The sequence below is a fragment of the Cucurbitaria berberidis genome, assembly GCF_010015615.1.
Source record: "Cucurbitaria berberidis CBS 394.84 unplaced genomic scaffold K460scaffold_3, whole genome shotgun sequence".
NCBI lineage: Eukaryota > Fungi > Ascomycota > Dothideomycetes > Pleosporales > Cucurbitariaceae > Cucurbitaria > Cucurbitaria berberidis.
This window is the reverse complement of record NW_024468937.1, coordinates 4,632,967-4,647,062: the sequence shown is the minus strand read 5'-3', so window position 1 is coordinate 4,647,062 and position 14,096 is coordinate 4,632,967. Positions and strand designations below refer to the sequence as shown.

General features: G+C 52.3%; 4 protein-coding genes across 4 annotated transcripts; 1 reads left to right on the top strand and 3 right to left on the bottom strand.

Moving 5' to 3' along the window:
* Window positions 1–4,798: 4,798 nt before the first annotated feature.
* On the bottom strand, window positions 4,799–7,141 carry K460DRAFT_121834 (peptidase S28). Its single transcript, XM_040926626.1, has 3 exons — window positions 6,513–7,141; window positions 5,680–6,462; window positions 4,799–5,625 (listed from the first exon to the last, which is right to left on the bottom strand). The coding sequence occupies exons 1-3, from the start codon at window positions 7,012–7,014 to the stop codon at window positions 5,150–5,152; spliced, it is 1,761 nt and encodes a 586-aa protein (XP_040788786.1). The 5' UTR covers window positions 7,015–7,141; the 3' UTR covers window positions 4,799–5,149.
* A 1,126-nt stretch (window positions 7,142–8,267) lies between these two features.
* Window positions 8,268–11,343, bottom strand: K460DRAFT_406442 (uncharacterized protein; the record flags this gene model as incomplete). The annotated part of the gene is made up of 4 exons (XM_040936960.1): window positions 8,268–8,995; window positions 9,093–10,164; window positions 10,212–10,883; window positions 11,167–11,343. 4 exons carry the CDS (start codon window positions 11,341–11,343, stop codon window positions 8,268–8,270), a joined length of 2,649 nt encoding a protein of 882 aa, XP_040788785.1.
* A 745-nt stretch (window positions 11,344–12,088) lies between these two features.
* Window positions 12,089–13,001, top strand: K460DRAFT_313441 (CGI-121-domain-containing protein; the record flags this gene model as incomplete). Its single annotated transcript, XM_040930249.1, has 2 exons — window positions 12,089–12,241; window positions 12,534–13,001. 2 exons carry the CDS (start codon window positions 12,089–12,091, stop codon window positions 12,999–13,001), a joined length of 621 nt encoding a protein of 206 aa, XP_040788784.1.
* Window positions 13,002–13,149: 148 nt separating this feature from the next.
* K460DRAFT_286184 (COX5B-domain-containing protein) lies at window positions 13,150–13,986 on the bottom strand (the record flags this gene model as incomplete). The annotated part of the gene is made up of 4 exons (XM_040928867.1): window positions 13,150–13,427; window positions 13,496–13,654; window positions 13,756–13,831; window positions 13,867–13,986. 4 exons carry the CDS (start codon window positions 13,984–13,986, stop codon window positions 13,150–13,152), a joined length of 633 nt encoding a protein of 210 aa, XP_040788783.1.
* Window positions 13,987–14,096: the final 110 nt, after the last annotated feature.

Here is a 14,096-nt window from a genome sequence, read left to right as displayed (position 1 = left end):
TTGAACGGGAACGGCCTCCTTCTACCTCTTCGGCATACAACACAATAGCCGTCGCGATACCAGGAACGACGGTCTTGGCGAACTGCGCGCGCCCGTCTAACGCAGGCCAGAAAGGAAGGGGGAGGGAAAAGATACCCAAAGGGGGGCGCATTGGGAAGTCGTTTCGCATTTTCTTACTGTCTTTCTTGTTTGCGTTTTTTTCAATCTCCTATGTACCACATCACCATTAATATGCCCTCTGTTTTCCATACCACTACTTACTACGAGCGTACTCCTCTTTTCGTTTTGTCAACACAGTTTCCGCGCGTGCAGTACTCGCGCAGCCACATTCGCTATACCACTACTCTCTCCTACTACTATACAGCTACATCTTGGCACTTGTCGTCGCGGGATACACTATTTTCCTTCTCCCGCACTTCTTTAGAGATCTTTAAGATTCGTAATGTAATAGCAGTCCCATCACATCGGCATATATCTATATACAGATATCGAACTATAGCATAGCGAAAGTCCATACATATAATACCATAATATTAATCGTCAGACGCATTTTATTCCTGACTATATGCGATCAGCCCGTTTTCACATTATCATAACTTGTTACTGCTATCATGCACGTCAACCGCTGTTATGCGGGGAAGGACGAGTGGCGCAATGGCAGATTTGTCTCAGAGCTCTGCTGAGCTGGTGGCATCGTGTCTCAGGTTGTGAGTGACGATGATTGTTCGCATGGAAATGTGAAACGCTGACGTTGTTGGTCTGGCTTTATAATGCTCGCGCTTTAACGGCCTTGCCTTGGCGATGTTTGGAAAATGCCTGATGGCTGGACTTTCAAAAGGCCTTGCGAGACAGGATGGGAATGTTGTTGAATTCTTGTAACGGCGCCAATTGTGCATGTTATGTGGAGATTCTGAATGCGTTGAAAGACTGTCGGCTTTGATGTATACCGCGCCTTCTGGACTTATGCGCATATTGCGCATTATATGTGCTCTGGGACTTGAAGCAAGTAGGTACGACAGCAAATCTCGGATTCCTGCGAAGAGCACTGAATTACTAAAATCCATCTACAACATCTTTTTCACTCTAGTTTTTTCTTTGTTTTTGCATCAAGGTCGATTTGTTTCACCCATTCATTCATTGGCTCCACATCAAGCGTCACATCCCAGAATCACTCTTATTACTATTATCATGGTACATATAACACACCGAAAAGTCAACACCATTATCATGTTTTCGATATTAAAGACGCATGCCCAACATACTGCGTCTGCAGGAATATCTTGTTCATAATACCCGGGTCCACGATAGATTGCTTCCGCACACACCTCGCTACCTCGCCTGGCGCCGCCGCAGTGATGAGAACAAGCAGGCTGCATAAGCCCGCTGCGTGTGCGGTTACAACATGATGGAAAGGAGCAGAGTATGAACAACATTGAATATGCATAGTGGAGCGAAGCACTCCAAGTCGAGCATTGTCACGCGCATGGATAAGCTACACGTCCCGCATAAATCCAGCCGTTTCTTTCGGCCAGCGCGAGGCAAACTGGCTCGCATCCGACTTGTCCAGCTTCGTGCGATCCGTGACCCCCCATCCCGGTCTTAATAGCCAACAAAAAAGGCACGTCCCGCGGAACCAGCGCACTGAACTGCGTTATAGCCATGCGCTACGGAATTAACGTACCGCTGCATGCACTTGCACATGTCGGTGCTCCATGTAGAGCCCGAGTGGGTTTCGTTTCTTCTCCGATCGCGTGATATTGGCTATGGGTGTGTGCTGACGGACGTCAGGAAGCTTTCCATATTACCGCGACCGTGGACGCATCCACACCTCTCTCGTCAAGACTTGCCACTTGCCTTGCCCAAGGGAGCTTCTCCTTGCTGCATCATCTGCATCATGTCTCAACAGTTTGAATTCGCTCATCGGCTTTCTCTCATGGTAGCGATCTTCATCCTGACGTGTGTGACTCACCCATGCACTTCCGCATTTCCTCAGAGCGTGTAGATCTCATCGACCGTTGGGGCTGTGAAACAGCAGTATGACAAGTCGTACCGCTTCATTGGGTTTTTAGATGCAGGAGGCTTTCTCTCGTCCGTAACAGTACCCTCGTCAGCCATGTGGCAGTGGCAAATATGAAGTTTGGTTCTGACCCTTGTTCATAACATATTCGAGTTGTGCATGTGGCGATGTCTATGTTTGTCGACCAGTTGCAATGTTGGGACGATACAACAGCGGTGATCGTCAAGTCACGATCTACAGTGGAGATGTTTTTGATATAGTTCGCCTGCAGGTCCAGCTGTGCATGACGGTTTCAGTTACATGTGGGGAAGAAAGTGTAGCGACTGGTAGCTTGTAAGTCTATGAACTGACTTCGTTCACCGGTGATGCCCGACCAGCACACTGAGAGCACGCAACGTGTCATGCAGGTTCAGTTCACAAATTCGGCGCATGGCCAAGTCATGTTTGCAATGGGCTTGCACCCCTCTCTACATGATCTCATCATCTCGTAGCGTAGCGCAAGCGACCCCATATTCCCCTGGACTGCGACCAGGTGCGGGCAGCTCCGCACCCTACTGCAAGACGCTGCACAGTGAAGACGCTATGTCCACCTACAGGCGCGCATCACCTTGTCACTTAGCGGCGAGGCATATTGCTTTGTCGTAAATAAACCCCCGACTAGCGATTTGCCGTGCTGACCATTGTCGTCGTTGCCGACTGTTGCGCACTGGCAAAGGCAACACCACGAGCCAGGTATACGGTCATTCGCGTCTATTTCGAAAAGCAACGTTCCCTTGGCCCGCGAAAGGTCCTCGGAAAACGACAACAACTCAATCGGCTTCGTCCCAATCAGGATGCAAGTCCACTGTACCATAGCGCCACTGTCGGACGATAGGCACCGTGTTTATTGGATAAAACCGAAAAATGGAAAGTGGAGGTATAGCCAATAGTCGGCTTGGAAAATGCGGGTTTTACGATCATACGTGGGGCGAGAAACCATAGGCTATATGTGGAGCTAATATATGTCTGTTGTCCAGAAACAGAAGATGTGCCGGCACGGTATCTGCATGTTCCGCTACTTGGCTTCACGAACATCGAAGCACTCACATGCTGCTCGCTAAACAGACGCGAGGTCGGCGGTGTAGGAATCCGGTGAAAGTCATGGTAATAGCCATGAAAAAAGGGGAGTCTCTCCTTCGCGCACCGAAGAGCATGTGGAGATACCGTGTTGGTCCCCTAATCGGTCCTAAAAGATAACCGAGCAGAGGTGATATATTGAACTGCCCTCGTTCCGTCTATCTAGCGGGAGATTTATATGCAACATGCGCCTCGTGTGTAGTTCGTAGGTTCGTAGACTACGACACAAGCAAGCTTGCAAAGGACGGACGCGCAAAAATCTTTTCCCATAATCGTGGATTTGCAGGCATAATTTGCCTCTCAATGACCGCTAAGGACTGAGCCATCATTGCTCAATCAATCGGTAGGATCAATATTCTGATAGTCGATTATTGCCTTGCTGGGTGGTGCTAGCCAAGAGAAGGTGAGGCGCCATATCCACTGCGGATGTAACATCGCGAGTGCCTACGAGTAGAGTGGAAATGGCTTTGTTCGGTCGGAGCTCAGTTGGCTGGTGTGGTCACGCATACTCCTCGGTTGCTGACCACCCGACCATCTCGGAGGTTGGGTTCCAGAGAGCGGAAGCGGTAGGTCGGATGATATGAGCTGGGGAACAAGCCTGGTCAGCGCAGTAGCTGACTGCATAGTCACTCGATTGGAAAACCTCGCCTCCAGAATCCAGGAAGTTCGCGCTTGAGATCGCTTTGCTTACAAGCACTGGGAACCTTTGACAAGTCGCCACATCGCGTATGTCTGTCACTTCTGATATAGCCTGAATCAGTTGTATAGCGCCACCGGAGTTGATGAGAAGCCATGCTAGGCAGCAGGACGTAAGCAGGTCCCGAGCCTGGTTCCGTGACTTGCTCTATCCGGAAACACCTAAGCGTGGCCAGTGATCTTTTGTGGGATACCTGCTACCTAGGAGACCGCCGGAGCGTAGCAGGTAAAGAGCAAGGTATCACAAAAACAAGTGGATCTTCGGGCTGGCCGAGTACCTATGCAGAGTGTGGGCTCACTGAGGACCAACATCTTGGTAGCGAGAGCTTTCACGCACTCGCCCTACGATCTGAACCAAGTTCATAACTGGCAAACCGCTGACAATAGCAAGGTGGAGTCGAGCGGCCATAGATTAATCGCCGCATATTAATATGACCAGGCGCATATAGTGGCTGCCGATGACCGTGCACTTGATATTTGTTGTCAGCCTTAGCGAAAGGCGGTGATGGCAGTATTTCCATTATCCAGAGAGCTCTCCGAACTTTACAACTCGTTCTTCTCTCTAGCCTCACTTCTCACTCTTGAGTGGCATACTCATTCGATCGGACCAGAGCAGTAATGAGCAGTAGATCGGTACTAGATAACAAATCAACGGCACCGTAAATATCGATTGCAGGTTCATTGAAGCTGCAAATCCTTTCGGGGACATTCTTGAGCGATGAAGACTACAAAGAAAAAAAGTTAAGTCGACGCCAGGAGACTTCGTAACGATTGGAAACCTGCCTGCTAGGACTCGAGTCTATCTCCCAAACCTTCACGGTATAGAAACCTCCCAGTTACATGCTTTCATGAGGCGAACCTCTCCCACCAGTATCGATTCCCAATGAACCTACGAAGACTCTTGGAAACCCCCTTTTTGCCTTTCCAAAGCTCCTATCCTACGATACTCACACATTTCTAAGAAGCAGCGAAGCCCCTCGATCACAGTATTTTCACGTACAGCCCCTGAAGACATCTCACCTCAATTATTCTCAACAATTCAGTCATCTTGAGCAAGTCCGTGCAAAGTCCAGCTATTGTCTCTTTTTACAGTCAGTCACCAGCTCGTTTCTCCTAGCCCATTAGAACTGATGAAGTATGGCCCCGTAGTTCGTAACCAACAAATAGTTGACGAGTTAATGTGTTAGTAGCTCTGTATTTTGTACTCATACAAGGCGGACCTGAGCAAAGACAAGTCAAACACCTTGCTAATAAAAGATATATTTCAATATAGTCATGGCATCATCCCATCCAACAACACTCCCCGCCCACCATCTCCCCTTACGCCCTCCACGGCCGCCCCGGCTTGCCGCCCCTCGGCTTAAAGCACTTCAACCACTTGGTCAACGCAGTAGTAAAATACTGCCTCGAAATCGCCCCGCCAGCAAACGTAGTGCGGAAATCATAGCAATGCTGCGCATCCGGCAGCACATAGCCGAAAAGCTCCCAGTGGCTCTGCTTTTCTCCGCATTTCGGCGCGTCGGTGAAGCGCTTCACACCCTTTGGCGCGAACGGCTCTGCGCTGGCGGGACTCAGGGTTCGCCAGGGGTCGAACTCGCCGTTGGACCAGTATGTGTTTGAGGGGCGGATGTTCCAGCCTCCGAAGACGGCGTTGGTGCGGTCGACGTTGGGCCAGTCCGGGAGTAGGGAGCGAGGCGCTGTGGGGAATTGGCGGTGGCAGATGTCGTGTTGGTGGTGGAGGGAGTTGTATTTTGACACGAGTTGGTTGGGGCCGAGGTTGGCGGATTGGAAGTATCCTGAAGAAAGTCAATTTGGGACAGCTCCAGGGTTTTTAAGGGGAGAGGACTTACCCCACTGCGTGCAGTACTGCCACGTCCACGCGATGGATGCCGGATCAGTGAACTTCCTGTCCAGGTCGCAATTTCCCGTAACGTTTGCCTTCCCAGAGCACTCCGTTTCCATTAAGTTGTTGACGTTGGCTGCAAACCAGGGATACGTCGCCCATCTAGCTACGGTGAAATTGGCACCCTTTGACTTGGCCCACCCTTCAGCTGGCGCCAACGTCCGCGTATCAGGATCCGTCTCGATCCAATCGCAAAATCGACGGAGGCCCGTCACACCACTCTCCACACCATATGATTGCCAGGTGGCGAAGATGGTAGTCAGAGCATCAGCAAAGGTAGCATGAGAGTTCTTGGCGGCACCACGGCCGAGGAATTGTTCCTTCAGTTTCGCCGCACCAGCGTGGTCCTTGTCCATGATCCTATCCATATACCTCGTGGCGGCCTGGATATCTCTTGAGCAGTTGCCAAAGCCATACTTGTTTAGTCCTCTCCAGATTGGCTCGAAATAGAAGCTCTGGTCGACGGACGCCTGGACGGGCGCCGAGGACGCATAGCTGGCGTAAATGGTTTCCGGGTACTGGTCGCGCATGAAAGCTGCGCGCATAGCCGGGTAAGAGCCACCGACGAAGACCCATGGAGTCTTATCGGGCGTCAATGTGTAGTTGATGTTCTTTCGAGCGAATTGTTTAGCGAAGCGGTCTACATCTGCTAGCGACTGCTCTGTGGTGAGAAATCTGAAAGCCTCTGGTGGAGTGTTGATGTCGATTGGCTCTGGTGTTGAGTTGCCATCTGGATGTCGGTCAGCTCTGTCCTGTAGAGTATGAATAAGGACGACTCACAGTATCTGTGTTCCCAGACTATCCCTATGCCTCCATACGAGTCCACCATCTGTTTGAAAAAGCTCGTCTCATTTTGCAACCTGAAGAGCGCATTCGATTCTGCATTGGCCTCTCCGACATCGTAGATGAACACGGGTCCGCCGGTCTTGTAACTGCTCTCCGCCACCCAGAATCTATTGAAAAAGGACCCGTGATACGAATAGTCCTGATTCTTGTCCTTTGCAAAGTTGTCGAGCGGCAGTTTAACATACTCCGGAAGGATCTTTTCGGCAGCGGTGATTGAGACGGATTGGTCGTCTGAAGCAGTGGTCGCTTTCAGAGCTTTGAGAGAGCCAATGTCGATGGCGGGGTTATCAACAGCTGGGAGGTCCATAGACGATCCGTCGGGATTGAGGCCCATGTCCGCAAGGAGATTGTACTTGCGCTGCACTGCCGAGTTCAAAGCGGTTGTGGTCTGGAGGAACGCGAGCGCGAGCGCCGCCACCGAAGTCGAGGTACGCATGATCAAAGAATCCGATCAATACGTTCAGGAAGGAAACGTTGCGACGGGCAGGCAAGAAAAGAGGAAACGGAAGCGTAGCCGTCAAACCTCTTTGATCGCGACGATGTCAATCCTACAAGACCAGACAGCTCTGTACGTCGCGATATCAGCCCATATATACCCACTCACCCTCACTAGCCCTCCCATCCCATCCCGTCCTAGCCACTTACCCGTCCCACAACAACCTCGTAAACCGGGCGTACAATCTGCCCCACGATGGACATGCTGCAGCCGCGCATATCTCAAGCAACCAACCACCACGCACGAAAGACCCGAAAGCTTGCCTACGGCGCGGACTTGATAGCCTCGAAGAAGAAGGCCGCAAACCCGCGACCCAGAAACAAGTGGAGCAACTCGTCGAGAAAGCTTATCGACGAGTTGCGCGCCTTCCATTCGTGTACAGGTGTTTGCCAAGACGTCGAGGTTCCTGCCTATTCGGGATTAGACTGTGCCATAGTACCACCGGGGGGAGGGTGCGTCTCTTGCAGCCTTGCTATCCCCCTCGTCGCGTGAGTCCGGCAAAAGACGGTGCTTTATGCGGTTTAATCAAACTTCCGCGGCGGCCGAAGAACATATTGTGGTATTGTGGCAAAAGGTAGGTCTCGTGGGCGAAATTGAGAGGGAGGAGAGGGGGGAAAGGTCGCGAGGTGTGTTCAACGTGACACCGCGTTGGAACGTGGAACGTGGGCTAGCCAGAAGTTTGGATACAGCGCTGTAGATCGGCCTTGCCACACATTGTCGATCTGTATTCGTGCTATCTCATCTCAATTCATCGCACAACGTGAATCTGCTCTCTACTCGACTTCCTCCCATCTGCTTCAAGGTACAACAACACATTATCCGCGTTAATCTCGCACACGCGGTTTCTCCATGTGATCTTCCACATGTCTTCTCCTCGCACCGCGGCTCCAATAAAAAATTATCGTACAATATAGTTGCCTGTCCCCCAGAAATGCACATGGAGCCGCACGGATGCCACATATTACCCCACAACGTCTAGAACCGAGCATCGTGTTTGCCACGAGACCAGACCGCAGAGATTGATTAAGCATGTAATATCCGCGGGGCACAGTCGCGCAATATGAACAAGCCGTGTATGTCGGGTCTGTTCTGGAAGTATTCAAAGTGATGCGCATGTCGCGCCGTTGGCAAGATTGCTCTCGAGAGCATCCAGCCTTGCGTTAAAATTGATCGAAAGCTGTCGGCTTGGCCGTTCATTGCTGCCCCAGATGCCCATTGGCAGCACCCGGGAACGATATTTCCGGCCAATGAGGGCCGGCATGCCCTTGGACCCCGGAGCCATCGACAAGCCCTGGCCCGTCGTTCCCAGGGCCTTGGGATTCGCCGCGACCCAGTGTCATGAGCGTTGTTGCTGTATTTAGGTACTCGCCGGGCTGACCCAGTTGCGGCTGCATATACGTTCTCGTCCATTGGCGCCAATCATGGGGTGCGGCGTAACTGTTGCTGTACTCGGACTGGTGACCATTGTTAGCAATCTGAGTAGCTGCATAAGCATATGCACTGCTTGTCGGCTGCGGCGTGTTGCTGGCTGCTGCTGCCAAAGCCGCCGCGTGTGTCGGATTCATGCCCGACTCCTCCCCGCTACTGTATGCCTGCTGGTCAAAACCACTGCTAGCCTGCTGCGAAACCACTAGAGGGTTCGCAAGGTTATAGGGATGCGAAGTGCTTACGCCTCCAGAAAGGCTATTGTAGCCTGAGCTTTGAGACGTCATGACAGAATCTGTGGGGTTAGGTGTTGTGGCATACTGTTCCTGGTAGCTAGTATTGTCATAGACCGAAGTAGAGTTGACATGCTGGGGTGTTTGCAAAGCCACGCGCGCAAGCGATTCCGTTGCCGTGCGCTTGACAATGCTGTCATTGATGTTGTTTAGCGACTGAGCGATGATTTTCGCGATTGCATTCTTCAGCTTATCGTTTGATCCTAAGAGACGTTAGTGAACGCTGACTTGCTGCGGGATATTCAGAGAACAAATTGATGCGTAGAAAAGTCTGAAGCTATGCAAGAAGAGCTGACGTACCCAGGAAATGGTCACACTCGCCAAGAATATTGACCCACGTTGCCATGTCGGCCTTCAGCTTCGTCATGTCGACGGGTGTTAACTGGTCCTTCCGCGTTGTCGAGATGAATAGCGTGGTAAAAGTAGCTGCGATGAACACGACTGTATTGATCCAGGGTATATCCAAGCTCTTCTTATGCATCATCTCCGTGCAGTTGTGTAACATCTTTTGTGACGCATCTAGGCACTTGTCAAGGTTTGAGCTGAGGATGGCGGGATCGACGGATCGGCAAACCGCTGGATGATGGAGCAAGAGATTATACGCTTGATACCAGTACTCAAGATACAAGGCGAATATGTGCTTGTCCGGAGAGGCGCGCGATGGGTCTTGAAGCTCGCGAGGCAGCTCATCTTTCCACTGTTGAATGCCCGCCTCCAGCCGTTTCAAATTATCTATATATGCGCGCGGTGAATGTCGTACTGCATAGATTGTCTTGTAGAGTTCCAACTCCAAAGCCGTGTATTTGGCGATCTGGATGCCCACTTGGAATGAACATTGATGGAATGGGTCTAGGTTTGCTTCCTCGCCTGGCAGGCAGTCGTTCATCGGCTCCGGAAATTCGACGTCAATGTCCTCATTACTAATTGGCATTGGCCTTCCGAGCTTTCCGTTGAGATTCACTTGCAGCGCGTTCAAGGTCCAAAAGACTCGCTTCCTCATCTCAATCTCGAGTTTGCTCAGCTTTCCTGTTCCGTCGGCCCACGCACGGACAGAGCGATGCAAGCCAAGTTCGATGGCGAAGAGATACGTGAGGGAGGTTAAGATCCAGGCAGGGCCGGGCTTTGGGAAATTGCGAAGATGGTGGCATATCATAGCCAACGCCTGCACATCCTGCAACATGTGTCGTCCTTGGAGTAGCTCCGCGTAGAAGGTCAGGGCGTACTGGTAATGTGCGTGTGATTCTTCCAGCAATGCGCTCTGCTGGCTATTCCGCGTAGCGATTTGATACTGGATCGTCGCAAGCATCATATGGACGGTTACGACTTCGGGCGCGGTGGGAGTGAAATTCGCATCATTTCCAAATCTCCAGATCTGGCAACATTAGTCGCATTTCATATCCACAAGAAGGGGGTTCTCACCAGGTCCATGAAGGCAGGCTTATGCACAAGCATGGTATAGGGGTTGAGAGACCGAAGATACCACATGGCGTACTCTTGCAGACCTTGGTATGGTGGTAAAGAAGGGGCTACGACACGCTGGCCTCCTGACGAGATCCTCAGCAGAGTTGTATACGACATGACTGAGCTCTCGTACTCGGCCTCGTCCGCCATGAAGTCCGTGATGTCAATCTCGGTCCCGAAGACGGACAGTGACGTGCCTCTGATGTGGCTCAATAGCGAATCGCCAGAAGCGACGCCTAGATAGTTGTCGCCTATGGATCCATGCTTGAAGTGAGGCAGCGAGTGTAGCTCGCCTTTGCCAGGCCCACCGCCGGCTGGCGCGTAGCCAGGTAGCGGAGATGTGCTTATCGGTCGCGGTGTTTCCGACCAGCTTTGGGTGTCGTATGACAAGCTAGGGGGTTGTAGAGGGTTGTATGCAGGTGTAGGACGCGGCTCGACGCCCACTTCCTTCAATTGCGCCTGCAAATCGGCTATCTGATTCCGCAGGTATTGGTTTTCCGACTCCATGGCTTCAGCGTGACCGCGTACCGTAGCGCGCCCGGTGATGCGATCCGTTGTGCGACATGGCGTTCTGTTCTGCTCGCAGGGTGTGCATCCTTCGGGTCGTCCATCGCAACGAATTTTGCGAATCTAGAAGTGACTGGTTAGCATAGTGTTCTTTCTGCATAGTATATGAATGCAAGTGCCTTTGCGGGCGCTGAACTATCAATTGGTCGCTCACACTCGGTTCGCGACGCGAGCACTTTCTTTGCGCCGCATCCTTCGAGACGTGACGCGCGCCCGGGGAGACGTGGGGCAGGCGCAGTCAAGTAGAGTACAGGCAGTCAGCGCCTATAAAGGCACTCGCAAGACTCAATGGGACTTTATATAAGGGGCAGCTTGAATGCCTGCCTTCAGCGCACTCGGTACGTACCTTGCATCTGTCACAGGCCTGGCCCGTTCGCTTCGCATCGGCAAGCTTCCTCTTGACAGAGCCAGAGAAATCGTTGTTGGTATGGGGTTGGTGAGGGCTCGTAGGATTTGCGTGCTCAATTCGTTGTATCTTGCTGGCGAGGTGGGAGTCGTCAGCATCAGAGGCGCGCTTCGCCATGTTGTTGTGACGGTATGTTCCGCAGGATGACGCCCTGGTACGGATTCGATGGATGCAAGTACCCTGGGGCGGGTCTCGGTGGCTTGCCTGGCCTAAGCAAAGCGCGTGTCAGGCACGAGATTCATAGCCGCTAGCCTCGGAAGTGGGCGAGAGTGTCACAGCCGCCCAGGGCAGCGGTTGTGCGAGGCTCGGGGGATTTACTAGTTGGGGAGAGAGAATTGATTGAAGCTGGACAGGCGAAAGAGCGCAGCGCAGCGCAGGTGGTTTGGCGTCGAGGTCGGGAACGGACCCATTCCCCGTCCACATTTCAGCTCTTGTGCTGCTAGGTGCTAGCTCTTGGATCATTGGCCAACACTGCTTTGAAACTTTGGCCCTCTAGACCGCTACCGCTGTCACGTCTGTCTGCCCTGACATGTCTGGCCAGGTTTAGTTTTCTGCTCAATGATCGACGGGCTACCTGGCTTTGATTCGCCGTAAACCCGTCCGCGATGGGACTAAACGTGCAAGGCTGGCCTTGGCGCGCCCCGCTTCCACCCAAGAACGGCGACGGGGATCGCAGACTCACCATGGCTTGATGCAGACACCTGCGCCTAGTAGGTGCATATCCAGAACCTGCATACAGCCGCTGTCTTCTACTAATCCGCTTAGACATTGGGAGACGACTCGACCACACCTGGAACCAGAGAGAGAAAAGAGCTCTACAGATTATTCACTCTCACAACCACCCCACCTTTCAACTCTAGCCATGGCGTCGATACGCACCTTTACGCTGCCGCACTATGAGACATATCCCGTTCACGTGGCTCTGTTCAGGGACGTGACCAATGCTGCTTTCCTGCGAAGTCAGTTACTCGAGGCGAATCCCGAGTTTGACTATGCCTTCTTAGACGCAAGCATGGTGAGTGATCTACTCTATTTCATGCCACTACAACTTATCATGCCATAAACGAGATTCTTTTGCAGTATCTCCCCAGCAGTTTCATTTTAAGTAGTCTAAGTGATCTATTGGCTAAAAGGCTCATGTTCCCATAAACTCATTTTCTATTAATTATTTTTATTGTTCTACACCTCTGCTCCCTCCATTTTATGTCTGTTCTCTATACATCTGCTCCCTCTATTTTATATCTCTTTTCCCTACCTTCTATACATCTGCTCTCCACTATACATATCCACCCAACTAACACCCACAGATCCTCTCCGCCCAACACCTCCTGTCAGCCACCTTCCTCGCCCTCCACGCCTTCCTCACCTCCCGCCAAAAGACCCGCACCCCCCACTCTGAGCTCGTCTTCCGCCTCAGCCCCAACAATAACATTGGCGAAAGCTACAAGAAGTTCGGCATTGCAGACGACACGACATCAATCATTGCCGTCAAGCTATCCATCACTGCTGCAGGATCCATTGCCGAGCATGTGTCACATGACAGCGTGAGTCAGCATCTAGGCGACGTGGTCCAGGGCACGAGCATAGAGATTGGGGAAGACGACGTGGAGTTGGGCTCGTGCTGTGATGTGGACAAGGTGCGCAAGGTGTATAAGTTGGGTGGAGGTGGGGCGGGGAAGAAAGGGAAGAAGGGTGTGGTTGTAGAAGGAGAGGGAGATGCGAGGCAGGAGATGGAGAGTATCATTCTGGGCATTGTCGCGCTCAAGGGATCATAATTTTGCCAACATTCATGGCGCTGTGCACATGGGCTAGGCAAAGAGATGGCACGTAGATAGACCAAAAGAAAGCTTCTACTCGACTATGCTACATGGATGGTATCTGATCGCATAGATACATGCCCGATTCTATAAGAGCCCCTCAAGCTCATAGCTCCGAGTACTCGGGCTTGATGAAATCAGCCATGTTCTTAGGCCTCGGGTGAAGGTTCACTGGGTGGTGTCCGTGGTCGTGTCCATGGGGATCGTCCTCTGGGCCAACGTAGTGCATCTTGTAGACGGAGCCGCACTCCATGCAGCGCGACTTTGGCTGCTCGCGGGTGAGGGTGATCCAAATGGCGTTGTGCGAGTCGACAGGGAAGCCAGTGCAGCCGACGTACTGCTCATCACCGGCCGAGTTGACGGTGATGGGGTCCTCCATCGTGCCTGTATGCTATCAGTACCACGCCACTACCATTGCATATTATCGTCCTCTAGGCGACTCTATCACGTACCGAGACGGCTGGCATCCAATGGCTTCATGTCGAAGATATCGATACCCTGCATCTTTCCCATGATTTCAAGACGCTCCAGACCAGTGGACTGTTCGGCATCGGTGGGGACGGTACCAGGCTTCGCACCGGGTGCGAGAAGGTCGTCGTAGCTCTTGATCTCTACACAGCAACCCACATCAGCATATGACCTCACACAAGCACATCGCAGCCCAAATGCAGCGCGGCGATGCGGAAAACCTGGGCGCGGGCGCGCAACGTACCATCAAGCTTCTTGTAGCCCTCAAGAAGGCTACGGGGACCAGTAGCATTACCGGCCTGCTTATCCGCACCAGCCTTCTCGTTCGCGTCGCCTGTCATCACGTCAATGGTACATCGTACGATGGCTCCCGTGTGCACCTACGGCGGACAAAAGTGGTGGTGAAGGTGCGTCGGGCGAGGGCGCCGGGGGCCACCCGTCTTGCCGCGGCAATGGCAGAGCGCTGGACGAACATGGCGAGAGCAATTGGGGTGAGTGGAGAGGGTGGGCGTGGGTGTCGAGCTTGGGGGTTGTGCAATTGACGTTCGATCATCCGAGCGAGAGCTTTGGGGCTTGGCGGGATTT

Bases quoted from the DNA above. Each gene is read 5' to 3' on its own strand.
- K460DRAFT_121834 (XM_040926626.1), bottom strand. From the start codon at position 7,014: ATGCGTACCTCGACTTCGGTGGCGGCGCTCGCGCTCGCGTTCCTCCAG. The intron at 6,463-6,512 runs GTGAGTCGTCCT...ACCGACATCCAG, and splicing joins AGTCTGGGAACACAGATACT to ATGGCAACTCAACACCAGAG. The intron at 5,626-5,679 runs GTAAGTCCTCTC...GACTTTCTTCAG, and splicing joins GCAGTACTGCACGCAGTGGG to GATACTTCCAATCCGCCAAC.